The following is an 18,888-nucleotide window of genomic DNA, read 5'->3' as shown; positions in this document are numbered from 1 at the left end:
GAGAGAGAGAGAGAGAGAGAGAGAGAGAGAGAGAGAGAGAGGATCAATTTCATCTCTAAATTTCTAATCCTCCAGAATATGAGAGAACATTGTTAGGATTAAGTCCTCATTCGGTCACTTATTCACTATCACTGTGTTTACCAATAGACAGACTGACCAAGGGTTAAAACTATCTACTGAACATAGTATTCAATCTCATTTTTAAAAAATGTTTATTTTAGTTTACATCATTCATTCAATCTCATTGTTGCTTTTAATACAAAAGTCTGTTGCCCTGTAAGTGTTTGGCAACTACTGAATTCTATACCTTTCCTCACTCCCAGTGGTCACACTTTTATACACAAAGAAAATGCTGTTGAATTAGAAAACCCACCTTGAAACACACAGGAGGAGGAATCCAGTTAGTTGATGGGGGGTGGGGGTGGGTGGAAATATTACTAGATCCTAGTCCTTTGCATTAACCTCAGGACTAAACTGTCTGTTTATACAAAAAGTCTAGACTTATTATCTATCATGCCTCATCATGTCTCAGAAATGCAAGAGGTGGGGGACCAGTTTGGCAAGTTAGTAAGGGAACTAGATAATGGGTTTAAATGATGAAATAGGAAATCCGTTCCTGGGTGGTATTTGGAGGGTTAATGTTGCAAGGAGCTGGGTGTGGGGGATATGGGAGGGTGACAAAGGCATAAGCTATTTGCACACAGTTTGTGAGTGAGCTTGGAAATTCAACATACATGCTTTATTTTAACCTCTGGGCCTCTGTCTAGTATAACATAGAAATAATGACCATTATTAGCAAAGAACTTTGAAAGACATGAAAGCAAAGTTCTATGATGGCATAAATAAGAAATGCTTAAAAGCAACAACAATAAGAATAATACAAAGCCACAGTAACAGACTGCAGCCTTTTCTCCCCTTAGAAAGATTAACTTTTTTTTCATCTGGTCTTTGGTTAGTTGTTTCCATGATGAAGTTTCTGGCCCAAGGAAATGGGCAGTTTTCACTATGGTTTTCCTTTTCTTTTCAGAGTTTTTCATTAGACCCCCGAAGAGTTCACAGGAGAGGCTTCTTTGTCTTTCTGAGGGTGTGTGGTCACTAGCTGATGGAGAGCTGAAAGTGGGGGAGGGCAGGGAAGACGGTGGGTTCTTGTGCAATGAGAATTGTCTAAAGAGATTGCTATCAACAACTTGAGGCAGGTTTTAGCATAAGGCTGTGAAAATATGAAAAAATGAAAAACTTGCCTTTTGAAGCAAGAAGGATGAATGATAACCATGAAATATTATCAGTTTTCATTTTCTATTTTTAAGAATGATGGACTTCTTAATATTTACATTTTTTAACCCTCTTCTCACCTTGGTCCAGACATAATATATTTGGTCTGAAACCCTTAGGCAATACAAGTCCTTGTTGGAAGTAAAAGGCATGAAGATTAAAGGCATGAACTCCTCTTAGACTAGAAGTCCTGAATTGTGTGTGTGTGTGTGTGTGTGTGTGTGCGCACGTGTGTTTGATGGATCCCTTTGGCAATTTGATGAAACCTATGGACATCTTCTCAGAATATTTTTAAATATATAAAATAAAATGCATAAGGCTATAAAGGAAACCAATTCTATTGAAAGTTATCAAAATATTTTTTTAAAAAGTTCAAAGATCCCAGGTTAAGAATGACTGTTCTGGATGTAAAAAGGAACATCTAAGAAATAAAAACAGAGAAAATTACATAGTAGTTATTATTCTTCGATTTAATTTAACTCAAGTTCTACCATGATGCCTCATCCAATGGATGATAAATTCCAGTAGGTCCCACAAAGTGGGAAAAACCTATGTAGGCTTAGCGACAGACTATGTTATTTATTGTTAAAAGACTTGCCTAAGTGCAGAAAGCTGCACTGTTGGAAGACTGGCCACTAGCCATGACATGACAAATGGCTGAACAACTCATCTACCAAAGCATGGAAGGGCAGAATCTGTGTTAGTGGAGGAGGTGCCCATGCCCATGAAATCATAAATACTCTGAAATATTTTTCAATGACTTAGAGCGTCCTAACACTTCTAATCCTATAGAAGCTCATCTCAAATGCCACCTCATCTGTCAATCCTTTGCTGATCTAGTCAAGCAGAAGAGATCTCACAGAACTTTATCTCCTCAGAGAGGCAACCTGATAGAGTATAAAGAGTACTGACCTTAGAGTCAAGAGAAACCTCAGCGTGGATCCTACTTCCAGTATTTACAAGCTGTGTTGCACAGGGCACCTAACATCTCTGAGTTCTGAGGCTGTCCCATCTGTAATACCCTTAGTCATTATATTACAGAAACATCATGAGAACAAAATAAGACTATGTGTTTATATGTGTGAATGTGTATATGTATGTATGTACAGAGTATCCTAAAAGTCCTTCAGGATACTATCTATCCATGAATATACATGTATGTGTGTATACATGTATACATATATAGGCATGTATGCAGGGTATAAAAACCTCTTTTAGGAATATACACACATACATCTATATATGTATACATGTATGTATATATGCATATATAAAAAACTGTGTAAACTCTAAGGCACTGCTTAAACTGATAAGTATTATCTGTGTACATGCTATCTTTCCTACTAAGCTTCCTGAGGACAGGACTCAACTTATTTATCTTCATATTTCTTCTAATGCCTAATACATAGTAAGTACTTCATAAGTGTCTGTTGATAAAATGTTCACCACCCTACACAAATATGCAAATATTGAGTCCTACTCTAAGTATTTACAATTTATGTGATAATTAATATGAGCCTGAATTTATGCCACCTATTAGCCCCATGCTGAGAGAAAGACAAAATCAAATGAGAAAATCTAACAAGTTTTGCCTTTTTACAATCTTGCTTTCTTTTCCAGAGCTTTTACTAAGATGATAGAATGACTATATATTGGTGACTCTATGTGTGATGCCTACTAACATAACTATAAACTATAGATAAAAGAAATTTGCCAGGCTGGATGTTTTGCCATACTAAAACCTAAGCTGCTTCATAAAATATCAGTCTCATGACTTCTAATCTGTGGGCTCAGGTCCTACACTTTCACTTTCCTGCAAAACATGTCCACCAGGATGTCTTGAGAGCATCCCAAGTAAGATGTCCCAAACAGAAATCATCTCCCTTAAATGCTCTTAATATCCTTATTTCTATTGATGGCTCCACCAAGCCCACCCCCATCACATATTCAGCCTTAACATTTGAGTAACTCCTAGCCAGCCAATTCCTCTCCATTCGGCTTCCATATCCATCTTTTTCTCATCTGTCCCCTCCTTTCTGCCTCCATTGGCCTACTTCAGGACTTCATTACCTCTCCCCTGGAGCCTCCTCACTGGTTTGCCTGCCTGCATTCTCTCCCATCTCCAGTCTATCAGTCACATAACTGAGAAAATAATCTTCCTAATGCACAGATGGACCATTTCATTCCCTTGCTCAAAGACCTTTAGCAGTTCCCTTCTGCCTTTAGGATAAAATGTGAAAGTCTGACATTTAAATCCATTAATAATTCCACTCTAGGTTATCTTTCCTGTCTTATCTCTCTCTCTCTTTCACACTATGTTCCAACCAAACTGAACTACCAGCTATTCCCTGAATTCATCCAGCACTTTCCTCATGCATTCGTACAAGCTTCCTTTCATACTTGAAACCCTGTTGTCTCTGTCTATTGAAGTCCTTCTATTTCCCCAAGGCCCACTTTATGTCCTCCATGAAGTCTAGTTTGAGGTGCCACATTTTAAAGAAAGAGAGAGAATTGAAGAATGATGCCAACAATGAAGCAAATGGCTTAGTGTTGAGAGAGAGCTCTCTTCATTCTGGATTAAAAATCATGGGAAACAATTAGAGGTTAGAAAATGCAACAGAGCTAGGTCATACTGATTGACATGTAGTCTCTTTTACCTGGAGAGACTTTTAACTAGAAGACTTTAGAATTTAGTGCTGAACCTTGCTGGGTCTTGGAAATCTCTTCCATAAAATGAAGGGGGTTGGACTAAGTAATCTCTATGGTCCCTTCTGGCTCTGGATCTAAAATCCTATGGTCACTTTAACCATTTTCATTTTATGGATGAGTAAACTCAGGCTCAGAAAGGCTAAATAACTTGCCCAAAGTCACAGAGGTAATAAGGTAATCAACAGAAGTGGGAACTGAACTCAGGCTCTTTGAAAGCAAGCCCATTGTTCTTTTGTTCACTACCCCATGCCATTTCCTGTTCCATGAATGTGTATATTTTACAAGATGAAACCACCATTACAGCATGTTCCGTTCTCCAAAAAGAAAAAAAAAGGTCAAACTTTACTTATTTATGCCTATATTTTTTTTTGCTGATACTTGCAAAAGTGTGTTGTACACACCCATAAAAGCACCCTATGAAATGTAAATGAACTCAACTTTGATAATTCAGCATTTCCTGAATCACTTAATATCACTGAAGGAACAAAATAATTTATTTTGGTAATTCCACTAGTTTGAAATTCATAATGGGGAATAGCTAGTAAGGATATGGGAAATGAAACATATAAGACGGTAACGATCACCAAAATGGTCATCAATATGAACAGAATAATGGTTTTATCCAATTTCCAATTTATTTATTTATTTTTTGGTTTTTAGAGGGCAGTTGGAGTTAAGCGGCTTGCCCAAAGGCACACAGCTAATAAGTGTGTCAAGTGTCTGAGGCCGGATTTTAACTCAGGTCCTGAACTCCAGGGCCGGTGCTCTATTTACTGCACCACCTAGCCACCCCAAATTAGTCTTCCTGACTCCAAGCCCAGCACTCTTAGGCACTCTGCCACCTAGCTGCCCCCAATTTCCTACTTATAGAATCATTTTTTTGGTTAGGAGATCTAAGATGTGTGACTTTGGGTGATTCAACCACCTGGTTGGTAGCTTTGGGCTCTAGGTTCACTGACCATGAGGAGGGAGGGAGAGGGAAAGTCTTTACATTCAGACACTGAAAATTGTTACTGAACTTAATTTTTGTGGAATAAGATGGCAAATATCCTGTAACTAGTAGTCTTAGCAGAGATAGGCAGTGTAGAAAACTACTTGATTCTTCCCAAGGGCACTGTATCATGTCAGGAGAGGGGAATGGGAATTTTATCTGTCAAATCATGGAGTTGGGCAAGATCATCTCAAAAGCCCCTTCCTGTGAATATTCTGTAATTATTATTATTTGTTGTTCAGTTGTTTCAGTGGTGTCTGATTCTTTGTGACCCCATTTGAAGTTTTCTTAGCAAAGATACTGGAGTAGATTGCCATTTCTTTTTCCAACTCATTTCACACATGAGGAACGAAGACCAATAGTGTTGAGTGACTTGTCCACAGTTACACAGTTAGTAAATGTCAGGGCAGTTTTGAACTCAGATCTTCCTGACCCCAGGCTTTGCACTTTATCTACTGTGCCATCCAGCTGTCCTTTATATATTATTATATTATTAAGTATAACATTATATTGTTAATAATATTATTGTCACATTATGCCTGTTATCATTCCTATGATTCTCTCCACAAGAGAGTGAGTTTTCAAAGCTTAGAAGTTTATTCTTATTGAAAAAGGACATGGTCCACTATTTAAAAGATGGGTTTACATGCAGACTCTGATTGGTGTTCTTTCTGTCTTTGGTCCAGCCTGCTTAGTTTTGTATTCTCAGCCATGGCAGATGAGCACTTGGTTTTCTTTTTTTTTCTTCTATTAGTGTGTGTGTGTGTGTGTATTTAAAGAAATAAGAGTAAACATTTCTCTTTAGAAATAAGGAGGAAATCCAACTCCCTGATAAAACCAAAGATGCCATCAGGATAAAAAGCAGAAGCAGTTGCAGACCAACTAAATTCAGTTGGCCATCTCCTAAAATTATAAAAAAAGACTTTATCTATACAAAGATTTCTACACCAGACCCACCACAGCTGAGCAACTCTTGATTTCCACTTCATTTTTTCCTGGACTCACATTATTCTAGTCTCAACACTATGACAATCTTGCTGTTTTTAAGAACTTTTAAACTGCTCAACATCTGATAGTGGCCTACAGAAAGCAATTCATCATTCACTATAGGAAAAGAACAACTTGTTTAAAGAAATCAGACAGCACTTACAACAATTAACACTTCTCTAGAGCACACTTGTGTGCCAAGTTTGTTGTTGTTGCTACTGCTGTTTTGCTTCAGTGGTTGGACCTATAAAGATTTTTGTACAAAAAAGACCTTTTCCTTTTCCTTTAATCACTTTTGGGGTATGGGCCTAGTAGTGGTATGGCTGCGTCAAAGGGCAAACACTGTTTAATAATTTGGGGGGTATAACTCCAAATTGCTTTCTAGAATTGTTCCATCCACATCTCTACCAACAGTGCATCAATATGCCTATTTTCCCACAGCCCCTCCAGCATTTGTCACATTTTTTTGTCATCTTTGCCACTCTTAAGGGTGTGAGGTGGAATCTCAGAATTGCCTTAATTTTCATTTCTCTAATTAGTAGTGATTCAGAGCAAGATTTTGATTTCATTGGACCTAGTGAAAGAAAAAAAAATCCCTGCAAGTTTTGATCAACTCACCAGTATCACCCATGCCGGTGTTCTGCAGGAAAGTGCGACATCGTTCCTTATGCTCCTCAAGGGAGCTTCTCTGCTTGTAACTCCTTCCGCAAAACTCACACTTGTAGGGCTTCTCAACTAGGAGAAGAGCAGAGGTGTACTCAGTAACCACCAGGGGCTCCAGGACAACCACCACCTGGTTGGTAGCTTTGGGCTCTAGGTTCACTGACCATGAGGAGGGAGGGAGGGGGAAAGTCTTTACATTCAGACACTGAAAATAGTTACTGAACTTAATTTTTGTGGAATAAGATGGCAAATATCCTGTAACTAGTAGTCTTAGCAGAGATAGGCAGTGTAGAAAACTACTTGATTCTTCCCAAGGGCACTGTATCATGTCAGGAGAGGGGAATTTGAATGTACTGATTGCAACTTAAGAGCTGTCATTGTCTTCAGGCCAAGTCTACCTTCCCCATAAGACATTCATATGGTTGTGTTTATTCCTCCAGTTGGTCAGTGGGGTGTGGGGATAAGATCAGAAGAGAAAGCCTCCTTTGCTGCTGGTGGTGGGGAACCTGGCAAGAGGTAAAGAATGCTGTTGCCTAGGAGACCACTGCCAATTAAAGTCTGATGGGTTCCCAGAGCACTAACATAGTTAGCTTTAGTCTTTGCAAAATGGAAACATTCCTCCTTATACTGTGGCTGATTGGGAAAGTTCATGATTTTGTTGTAGAAATAGTAAAGACTGGGTCAGAGAAATACTTGTTGGACTAATCTCAATAGCAATTCCAATCCTAAACTAAATATTAAAACCCCATAGCCCAAACCTTTGAGATAAGCAGATAAACTGGTCCAATTGTTTGAATAGCAGAAATGGGAAGGGGGAGTTTTCCCTTGAATTATCCTTATAAGTATCAAGAAGCATTCAATAAATGTTAGTTGAATAAATCAAAAAGCTTCCTCAAAAAGTTATCCACATAATTAGGGGGACCTATACCTCTCTCATCCCTAATCTCCAAGTGACTTTCCTTGAATTATCCAAGAAACAGCTTTAACTTTCTGCATTACTCAGGGTGTAGATCATGGTTGACCTTCATGATGCTGATGAAACATGTTATCATGAACATGATAATATGTATTAGCAGCTTCGATTTTTATTCTACCTTTTTTCTTTATCTGAAAATTTTAAAAAGTCAAATAGTTTCCTTAAAATGTGAATTTTCCATTTTAATTGTTTTATTGAGGGTTAAAAAAGAAAAAAATTCTCATAATGAAACTATTTCAACTAGTGTAATTTAAATTCAACGCAACCTTTAAGTTTGTTGGTAGCCAAAATTTTAAGTTTCTTCGTTAAAATCACTGGCAATCGCTAAGATCAATATTAAACATTTCCATTGCCTTGGCTCTTACTACAAAAGACAATGGAAGAAAGTTCCAACTTTTCAATTAACCTTTCAGTCAACATATTTTAAGAAGATTTTTACTCTGTCACTTAAAAGCATCTTAGTCTTTGGGGTGAACATGTGTTTTTTGTTCCCTGAAAGTCTCAGTCTTAGTTGGAGCCAGGTACTTGATTACTGACGGATTTTTAATCAGGAGCAAATCTCAACAAGGTTAAAGATTTGTTGTTTCTTTCAATGGAGTCTATTTCTGAGATAATTATCAAGAACATCAAGTTCCAAATTTTTGCTCTGAGGGTTGGGCTCTCATTGCTCAGTCTCCCCTCCCCTATTATATTTACATGAACTCAGTCTTATTTTCCTGGGTATAAAACCCTGAACATGCAAAAGGAATTCATATTTGGGACCTTGATCGATCCAAATGAAGAGCAAAATCACCAACTGGGGAATGCAGGTTTTTGTGCACATTTGTCCTACTGGTGTTCTAGAGAATTAGGAAACCTGATGGTTAAAAATGAAGTTAACTTTTGAGAATTTATCCCAGAAGGACCAAAAAGTAATCCCAAGGCAATGCTTTGTTACCAAAATGATTGAACTTTGATAATACAGCATGAATGCTGGAGTGGTGCTTGCTTACGGAAAGAGTCTCTTGAGTGAAAGATCTTTTTCAGGAAGCTAATCTTTTCATAAAACTTCTTTACAAGAAAATACTTGCTAGGCTATGGAATTTCTGTAAAATGTTTAAAAGCCTCTTTTAAAGGGCAAGCTCTTCCTGTCTGACTATGCTGTTCTCTAGGGGAGCAAAGATGGTAGAGAGATGATCATTCCCAATGAGCCAGACGGAAGGCAATTAATGTCTTAATGAAAGTGTAATTAGCCCTAGAGGTCTCTGCTGTTGTTAACCCTTCAGAACATGAATGACAGATTAAACCTAAATATTTAACTCTTTAATTTTCCACAGTCAATAAGAATGCCTAGAGTCAGTTCTTCATATGACATGGGATGCTCATTTCTCTCACTTACCAGAATGTGTCCTAAGGTGACCTGTGAGAGCATCTCTTCTCTGGCATGCGTAGTTGCAGAGATGACACTTAAAAGGTTTTTCCCCTGTGTGAAGTTTAATGTGGCGGAGGAGGTTACCTTTCTGAGTAAAAGATGCCCCACACTGATTACACTGGAATGGGCGTTCACCTTTAAAAAGGACAAAAATGGAAACTTCCTGGTCACCAGGCAAGTGTAGAAGCACATGTATACACATACACTCCCTATGGCAAGCTGCCCTCATGGAAGTTCCACCTTGGGAGGGATTCTGTACACACTAGGGATCAGCTGGGAATGAGATTTCATGGCAGAGGAACGCCTCATCTTATAGGTTACAGAATTACCTTCCCTGGAGATATTTTGGATAGGATAAGCGCCCTTTCCATTGGGGGCCATTCAAGTATTATCTTTCTTTAATTCATTGGAATGAATCTGATGGTTTCTGGAAATGCCTTACTGATGTAAGGTTTTATGATTTCCTCTCTTCTATTTAGAAGTCCACCATGATAAAAATGTAAGCATAGTCCAAATAAAACCAATGGACCCTGATCATAATAACGGGCCAAATACAAGAAATGGATCTTTTTAAAAGTCTCTATGTTAGAAGTCTAGGAAAGAGAATCACATTTAATGGGATGGGAACTTTTCTGTGTATTCCTACTGCTACCTCTTTATTTTTTAAAAGCATAAGTTTTTAAATTTGCCTTTAAAAAAAGTACCCCCTTTTCCTTCAAATCTGGACCTAATACAGAGTGACAGGCTATTATTAAAGTCAAAATAGAAACAGACAAAGGATGAACTAAAAGGTGAGTCACAGAACTTAACTCCTATTTCTTAACTGAAGTAGAAATGTTCATGGACTTCTGATCTTCTAGTGCCTCTTTCATTCAGAAAACCCGTAAAATGTTTGTTAGGTTTTTTGAAATTCTATAGTGAAGCAGAAAGAAATCAGTGGGGAAATGATGCCCAGATAAGACCAGAACCATCCAGTAAAAGCAAAGGAAGATGCCAAGACTCCTGATGCTATTGCTCATTGCATTGCTGTCCACGGCTGTAGCAGGACAGTTCTCAGGGGAATGGAAGAATATTTACCAGTATGGCTTCGCTTATGAACCATCAATACATTGAAGCTAATGCAGGCTAATCCACACACATCACAGTTCATTTTTCCACTAGTTGGCCTGCCGCTGTCATAAGAGACAGCATGTCTTTCCAACTTAATGCTTTCATATTCATTATATTCTCTTGGATAGCTGTAAGGTATTTCGGGATCTTCCGCATTTTCCATGGGGTCTGGCTTTAAAGCATTCTCATCCCTTTCACTGTATTCATCTTTCACTTTCATTGAATCATCTGCAGGGAAGAAAATGCGAGAAATGAAAAATGATGACGACTCGAGCTAGCAAAGCAGCTCAAAGAGAAGAGACCTACAGCTGACAACATAACACCAAAAGAGGCTAGCATAATAGTGAGGCTAACTTATTGCCACAAAAAACAAGAAGGCATCATTAAGAAGATCACTCTTCCCTTGGGTTTAGAATTACTGACAAAAAGAGAATGCAAAGAATGGATAAGAGTGATTTCAGCCCTTTGGGATTTAGAGGGAGTAGATGTCTAATGATCACTAACACATGAAGTAGTCTCATATTACTAAGTATGACGGAATGCTATTTGCTCTCTTTTCACTTACAGGATTTAAATTAGATTGGTTCTCAAAATTGGTGCCTTTTTTAGGAGATGTGGAGAAAGGACTGGAAGATATGTCCGCAGATATAGGGACATACTTTTGGAATCCTTTGAATCCCAGTTACACTGAATTTAAGACTTCTTTAGACGGAAAGATTAACAATTAACACGGGTCTTCCTGCTTCCAAACCATGCTTTTGTCTCTTCTCCCTTCCAATAATCGTCAAAACATGTCTTATCTCTCTATCTCTCTTGGGCCTGATAAAGACACTATGTTAAAAGCAGAGGAAACAATCAGTACTAGTGAAACATGGTTGAGAAGGCCAAAAGGAACTGTAATTTTACAATTGAAAGTTCTAACTACTCATTTTAATTTGAAGACTTAGATGGGGAGGGAAGGGAGCTAGGCAGAGGAGTTCCTCAACTCTCTATAGGAGAGATACTAAAGCCTAGGCCATGGGGATGCTAAATCTAGGGGCACAGAACTACAAGACTGAGGGAAAGGAAGGTGACCCAAGGGAGTAAGTAATAGGCTGTCTAATACACTGAGAGTCACAAAAAGAGCTCGATCATAAATCAACCGCTCAAGTTCAAGACTGGAAAAAGCAGGAAGGCAAATGTGTTCAGTGGCACTAATAAAGTGTAAGAATTATGCATCAGCTGACCTCACAGGGATGGTATTTATCAGATGTTTAATGCTCATTGTTATTTGCAAGAATTTTTAAAAACTTGGCTTTTAGAAATAACAAGTTACTCTTTGACCACAGAAATCACAGAATTTGAGTACTTGAAGGAATCTTAAGCGACCATATAGTTCAAAATTCTTATTTCACAGATGAGAAAAATGAAGCCAAGAGAGAAGAGGGGACATACCCAAGGTCACACAGCTAATTAGTGGCAGAACTGTAACTGGGAACCAGGAATGATCTTCCTATCTCCACATACATGGTATCCCCAAAATCTTTGAACAGTTTAAAGCTGTACTGAGGTTGGAAACACCCTGCATGTAGATCTGTTCTCTAGGTTTATAAGGTTCAGGTGGTTCCTTGGATTTATTTTTTTTACACTAGATCTATGACTTATCTGATGTAGGGAACTCCCAGGGAGGAAACTCCCTTTGTGCTCATCAGAACTTGTTTTGCCACTTAAAGTCCTAGAGAGTTGCCTGGGGCACTGAGGGGTAAGGTGACTTGCCCAGGGTCACCCAGTCAATATGTGTCAGAAGTATGACTCAAACCCAGGTCTCCCTAACTCCAAAGCCAGTTTTTATTTTTCTATCAATTCTATCTCTCCTTGTTAGGCAAATGTTTCCTCTTTTCCCCCAATGATACAGACATTCAACCCCCAAATTGGCTTTGATGAAAACCTTAAAAAATTATATCCCTTCCAAAACACATCAGTATGTGCCATTCCTGCCGTCACACAGGAGGAAGTACAAAGTGCAGCTGTGCTACCTTCTACCCAAGTTTCAATTTTCACTTCTATCAAGGTCTTAACTTTCATCTATATTAGCTATGTTTGCTTAATAGAGCAAAACAGAAGCATAACCATGAGCAAAGAAGACATCTCTCAGCAACTCCATTCTGCTGCTTCCCACCACAGGTCATGCTTCACAACATTCTCCTCTACAGATTATTACCAAAGTCCCTTTGTGCTTGCTCTGTTGTATGTGTCTGGGTTATGTGTGAAAGGTCATCTCCTAAGCAAGAATGTTCATTTCCCAGTTTTTTTTTGGGGGGGGGCAGACAAAGGATAATCTTTACCTGTTCATAGCTGGGGCTGTTAGGTCTACCCAGTCTTTGTTTTCTTCAATCTGGTGGGTTTTTTTTTAAAGGATGCACCTGAGGGCTGTGCCTTCCACCCCCTTCCACTGTCCCTCCAGCTGTGGGTGACATCCCACCAAAGCTTGAGTGCTTTTCAGTTTGCATGTAGGCGTTAAAAAGAACCTCAACGGAAAACCTGAGCTCTAAAAACCAAAAACAGCACATAGCAAAGGCCAGCAGAAGAAAGCGCCTTTTCATTTTGGTTAGAAAAATGGCTGCAAAGACATTGGGCCAGTCTCGTGATCAGTGAAGGTAGAGAAGTGATGAAATGGGTTGGTCAGGTCATGTAGCATGCATGGGACACACAAGATGAGGAAGAGATCGAGGTATTTGGTGCTACTTCCCTAAGGAATTTGGCTCTGGAGGGGCTAGTCCAACAACCCAGTACTATTCTGTCATACTGGCTTGACCCAAGACCAATTAATGGTTTTCTTAAGTCCAGAGGAAAATGATGCATAGTTGGGAGAACATTTTTTCTCTTTCTGTTAAATGCCTAGGTCTCAGTCAGATAGATAGGTGAGGAGGTAGTGGGGGAGGAGAAGGGGAGGGGCGCTGTTTAGTGAGACATAAAGGTCTTTTTGGACCAAAAAAACATGGCATGTCATTCTGTTGACCTAATACCAGGCTAGCCAATATCAGGGTGTCCCTGAATGGTCAACAAGAAGCAGATGTGTAGCAAGCTAAAAGGAAACAACATGCTGCCAGGATTAAAGCACAGCTTTTATTAGTAGCAGTAGCATTCATAATTAAAGAACATCATGGATTAGAATCCAAGGTCTGAAAAAGATTCCAGGAGGTATTTAATTTAGTATCTTGACTCCAAGTAGGTTATACCTAAATCCAAAGATACAGCTGTCTATTCTTCAGGAGGATACTGCTTCTAACCTTTTTACCATGAAAAAGCTTGATTCAATTGCTTAAGAATAGAGAAAGCAGAAAATGGGGCAAAGGGGAGAATTCTTAAGGCTTCTTCACAATAAAAAAGGGGAATTAGATGGGGAAGGGAATAAGTATTTATTAAAAACCTACTATGTGCCAAGTACTGTATTAAGTGCTTTGCAAATATTATCTCACAAATTAGAACTAGTTGCTATGGACCCAGTGCACATAGAAAAAGAGATCTGTGCTTTTATCATTGAGGATATGCCTCACTTTGTACAGAGAGATGTTCCTGGTAAATCAAATCATATTTTTCCCACTGATATGTATCAACATTTTAGAGATGTTATCTTTAGTTTTTATTAATCTTCAGGTCACTGCTCATATTTCAGCTTTACCTGCTGAGGTTAAAACAAACTACTGACCTGTTATCCAACATTTGATATACTAGGGAAGTTTCCTACTGGAGCACCCTAAATTTTTGTAAAGTAAAACATACCTCATAATTTATCTGTATTGTGAACGCATATTTTCCTATATTGTTTTTCTAAAAGTAAGGTATATCTGTATTATCATATCAATACTTAATCTGCTTTTTGACAATATTTTCAATTTAGCTTAGGGAGAAAAACATGAAAACACACATACACACACTTGTGGGCCAAACCACAAACTGCTGGTAAAGGCAATTGCTCTAAATTCCCAGAGGGAAAAAGATGTGCAAATTGAAACTAACCCACAGGAAGCTAGATTAAACTACACTTCTTTCAAAAAGAGCTACTCGGGTACATGTGCTCCAATTTTTCCATGTTGTGGAGGGCTTAGGAAGACTACATACACTAATATGCACCTTGTCCCCTTCTCCCTCCCCCCCCCCCCAGGATTTTGTAGGCAGAAGAGAACAAAGGACTGGCTTGGCTCACTGGGGCTGATGCACATGGTTTCATTTCCTGGGGTGATGGTTATCACACGAAAAGCTTACACTCCAGAGTAGACATTTTTGGTTTCACCTGAGACGCTGCAAAAACAATGGGTTCTGGAAAGGATCCAACATCTAAATCCTGCAGGGGCAATATCAGTCTCAGCCAACTGTGCCTTGGTTTGTTCTTACAGGCACCATAAAATGCACCGGTGGAGAGATGAACCTATCAAGGATGGCAGAACAGCAAAGGCAACCTGGGTGTCCATCATAGAGCATTAATAGAAATCTCCATATGGAAAAGGGGGGATGGGAATCCTGAACCTTCACTCTGAACGAGAGAGAGAGCTGAAATTGAGCCCTGGGAGACAGACATAAAGTTTGGAATTATGGCCTGAAGTTTGCTAATAGATACTATGAAGAAGCCAGAAAGCAGAAGACAGAAGCTGTTAAACATCGGAGGCACAAAAGGGTGATGCTGTTCAAGTGTTTTACAAGGATCGGGGGTCATAACCATGAAATCCTCAGCACATGCAAAAGTCAACTGGATAACAAAGAAACTTAATCATCTTAATGTGACATTTTAATGATGCCACTGATTTGCTATGCCAATTCAGAGATAATGAGGCCCTAATGCTACAGATGTTCAGCCAGGCTAAAAAAAAAAAAAAAAAAGAAAAAAAAAAAAAAGCTTTTCTAGCATGCCATTTCCTAACTATCCAATTAAACAAATTGTGAAAGCATCTAAATAGTTTACCAGGTTTTGACAGCTGTTAATAGGATTTAGAAGCTTGAAGCACTAAAGAGCAGAAAAGGGAGATACATGTATTGTGGGGCCTTAGTCTCTAGTCAAGTTTGTTGGCGGAGAACAAAGCATGCTTCTTAACCACTGAGACATCTCTATAGTAGCCTGGTCAAGAAAATCATGCTAACCTCTAGATCTGTAAGGACAAGGCTTGGATACAGGGTCACTTAGAACACTTCTCCATCTCTTCAATGTGAGGTTTTGCCTATGACCAACAATGGCCTATGAACTTAAGAGTCAAAAGAAGCTCTTTTTACTGCTTCTCAAATAGTTATATTTTTCTGGGTGCCAGGAAGAATGTGAAAATTTAAGTCTCAGTGCTAAGAGCCATTTATGGTCAGCTATTCCCCAGCATGATTTTGATGCTTGTACATAAGTATCTTCTTTTCTTTTCTTTTCCCCCTCTAATTGAAAGTGACAATCCAACAGTAAAAAAAGAAAATGTCTATTTAAAATCTGGGATAAACATGTGGAAAACATGATTTAGGCTACCAGGAGAAAAATAATCATCTCAATGGCAATGAGGCAGAAGGTGGTAGGTTAGGACCAAATCCAGGTTTTGAGTAAACTTGTGAAAGTTCTTCTTAAAGCACATTCTCATCAGACATTTAAATTTGCTCTTAAATCTTCTAAATTAAGTATCTAGCACACCGTGTATCACTGCAATTTCTGAAGAATTAAGAATAAAGCTTCCTGAAATGTGGAAACAGATCCAGATGCATTGGAATTAACCTAATGTTTACCAATGATGTCACTTTGATCTTAACTGACTGATAACCCACTTATTGACACTAGCCTAAAAAAGAGATTTCATCTTACAAGAAAATTTTAATCAAAACAACTGCTTTCTTAAGTGTCTGTCCAAAATAGGTATTTGTTCAGTAAACTATTTATGTCCTGATATTATATATATATATATATATTTTTTTTTTTTTTGCTTTTTGGAGGGCCGTTGGGGTTAAGTAACTTGCCCAAGGTTACATGGCTAGTTTTTTGTGTTAAGTGTCTGAAGTCACATTTGAACTCAGGTCCTCCTGACTCCAGGGCCAGTGCTCTATTCACTGCACCACCTAGCCACCCCATTCACTCTGCCACCTAGCCTCCCCCTGGTAATATTATTTTAATATTACTTTAAGCTTAAACTACATATTATTATATCTCAGAAATAACAAACTATAGTTTCAAAATAATGAATAAAAATACATTTGGAGATTCCTAATCCTGATGGACTACAATGCACCTGGTAGAAATTTCACCTACAAAAATAGAAGAGAAACTTTTATAGTTATCCTGTATAAAATATATATTCTATACTAATTAGTCTTTTCATTTTTACAGAAGTCAAAGATGGGGGTAGGGAAGGTAAGTTAGAATACAATTAAAAGAAAGCTTGAGGATTTTAAAAAATAAGTTGACTACAAATACTATCTAATAAATTATTAGACCCCACATGGGGTCAAGATCTACAGTTTAAGAAGTGCTGAAGGGGTCAAAAATGGAAAAAGTTTAAGAAGCCCTAGATTACCTTACTCTAAAATATTTTATCTCAATACTGAGTTCAGTTCTCTACCCAGACCTATGGAAAAGGAAAAAGCTTTTGGTAGAGGAAAGAATGGTTTCCATACCCAGGGCAAGGGAGAATTCACAGAATCCCAGAATTTTAGAAACAAATGGGAACTCAACAGTCATCTAATCTAATGCACACCTGAAAGGAATCCCAACCATAATACACCCAACAAGTGGTCTTCCAGCTTCTTAGTGAAAATCTCCTAAGGAGGATAGCTCTAATTGGTAAGAAGATTTCTTGACATCAAGAACAAATTTGTCTCTACAATTTTTATCCATTCCACATGGAGAGAAACAGGTTTAGTAATCCCTCTTCCACATGTCAGTTCTTTTATTATTTGAAGGCAGCTTTCATGTCCTTTTGCTTCCTCCTGCCTCCATTCAGAGGATTCTAATCTCTTCTCCAGGCTGAAGGTACTGAGTTTCCTTCCTCACTTTGCCTGGCAAGAACACATTTGAAAGTTTTTCTTCATGCCTTAAGCCAACATTTATATCATATGGATTTTAGGTCCTTCACTATCTTGTGTGCTCTCCTGATAGATAAATGTTTTCTATCAGTTCTCTCTCTCTCTCTCTCTCTCTCTCTCTCTCTCTCTCTCTCTCTCTCTCTCTCTCTCTCTCTCTCTCGTTCTCTCTCTCTCCAGTTCACCGATGTCTTTCATAAACTTTGGCCCAAATAACCCAATACTTCAGAGAAAGTCAAGACAGGGTAGAGCATAGAAGGACCATTGCTTCACTCCTGAAAGCTGAGCCTCTCCCATCATACAGCTCAAGGTAATTAACAAGTTTGGCAGCCACATAATACTGCTGACTCATATTAGGCTTGTAGTACACTGAAACCCTCAGCTCTTTTTCAGACAACCTGTCTAATCATATCTCTCCCATTCTGAACTTGTGATGCTGAATTTTTTAACCCACATGTAAAACTACATAAATCTACTGGATTTCACCGTCCATTCAGACTAATGCTCTACTATGTCAAGATTAGTTTTGATCCAGTGTGTTACCTGTTCCTCCTAGTTTTCTGTCATCTGCAGATTTGATGATAAAAATTTCTTTAACTTGTAAATGCTCTACAGAGGCATTTTATGTGTTCTTGAGGCAACCTAGAATGGTCAATTTGGGCAGAGGGACAGAGCTGAATTGATAATGAATCTGCCATTACTCTCCCTGACCTACCCAGTTAAGGATCTAACCTTTTTACATGTTTGTAAGCATATAGTAAGGGTCTCTCTTCCCTACCAAACAACTGGGAGAAACCTCTATACCACCATTACACCTCTCACTCTTTACTTCACTCACATCCTTTCCCTTACTTCAGAATCTCATTATTTCTTGCCTAGACAATTGTAACAACCTCCAAACTGGTTTCCCTACTTCCAGTTTCTTTCTTCTCCAAACCAACCTTCATAGAGTTTCCAAACTTATATTCTTTTTTTTTCCTTTTTGGAGGGGGGAAGGCAGGGCAATTGCGGTTAAGTGACTTGCCCATGGCTAGTAAGTGTTAAGGTCTGAGGCTGAATTTGAACTCAGGTCCTCCTTACTCCAGGGCCAGTGCTCTATTCACTGAGCCACCTAGATGCCCCAAACTGATATTCTTAAAACACAGATCTAACCACATCACTCACCTACTCAAAAAAAAAAAATCTTAAGTGGCTCCCCTTTGACTCTAGGATATAATACAAGTCCTTCATCCTAGCATTTAAAGCTTTCTATAATATGGCATCCACTTACTTTTCTAGTCTTTATTTCATATTACTCCCCTTCCCACACTCTTATTTCCAGTCAAATTGACCTGTTAGCTGTTCCCCACATTCCAACATTCCATTTACTGACTCTCGGTCTTTGCCCAGGCAGTGCGCCATATCTGGATTTCATTTTCTCCCCACAACCACTTCTTGGAATTCAAAGCACAATTCAGGTGCACCTCCTATATAAATGAGGCTTTTCCTGATCAAGTTTTTTTTTTTAATTTACTTGTTTGCATACTTGTTGCATTCTCTCAAGGGAAAGGCAAGGACTGTTTACTTTACTTACCTTTCCCAGTCCCCCTTAATCTTAGTGCCTACTCTCTGAGACTATCCCCAATTTATTCTGCATATATCTTGCTTATAGAGATTTGTTTGCATGCTGCCTCCTCCATTTTGTTGTTGGGGGGTGGTGGTTAATTTTTGCCTTTGTGCTTAGCACAGCACCTGGCATATTTAACATTTATT

At 38.6% G+C, this 18,888-nt stretch overlaps 1 protein-coding gene across 2 annotated transcripts in view; it reads right to left on the bottom strand.

The window, feature by feature from the left end:
* The window catches only part of IKZF3 (IKAROS family zinc finger 3), an 85,812-nt gene that overhangs the window by 25,500 nt on the left and 41,424 nt on the right, over positions 1–18,888 (bottom strand). Inside the window, exons 4-6 of one of the 2 annotated variants that reach the window (XM_069074261.1) lie at positions 10,087–10,347; positions 8,977–9,144; positions 6,578–6,694 (exon numbers count right to left, since the gene is read on the bottom strand). The exons of the other annotated variant lie outside the window; for it this stretch is intronic. Coding sequence (XP_068930362.1) covers positions 6,578–6,694; positions 8,977–9,144; positions 10,087–10,347 — 546 coding nt within the window. The remainder of the gene's footprint in view (positions 1–6,577; positions 6,695–8,976; positions 9,145–10,086; positions 10,348–18,888) is intronic. 2 annotated transcript variants of the gene reach the window in all.

This window comes from Petaurus breviceps, unplaced genomic scaffold (genome assembly GCF_028583685.1).
Source record: "Petaurus breviceps papuanus isolate PSGF00001 unplaced genomic scaffold, PetGlider_PUasm1.0 90887, whole genome shotgun sequence".
In the NCBI taxonomy this organism is placed as follows: Eukaryota; Metazoa; Chordata; class Mammalia; order Diprotodontia; family Petauridae; genus Petaurus; species Petaurus breviceps.
Note: the sequence above shows the minus strand (reverse complement) of the source record. Positions and strands in the feature narration are given on the sequence as shown.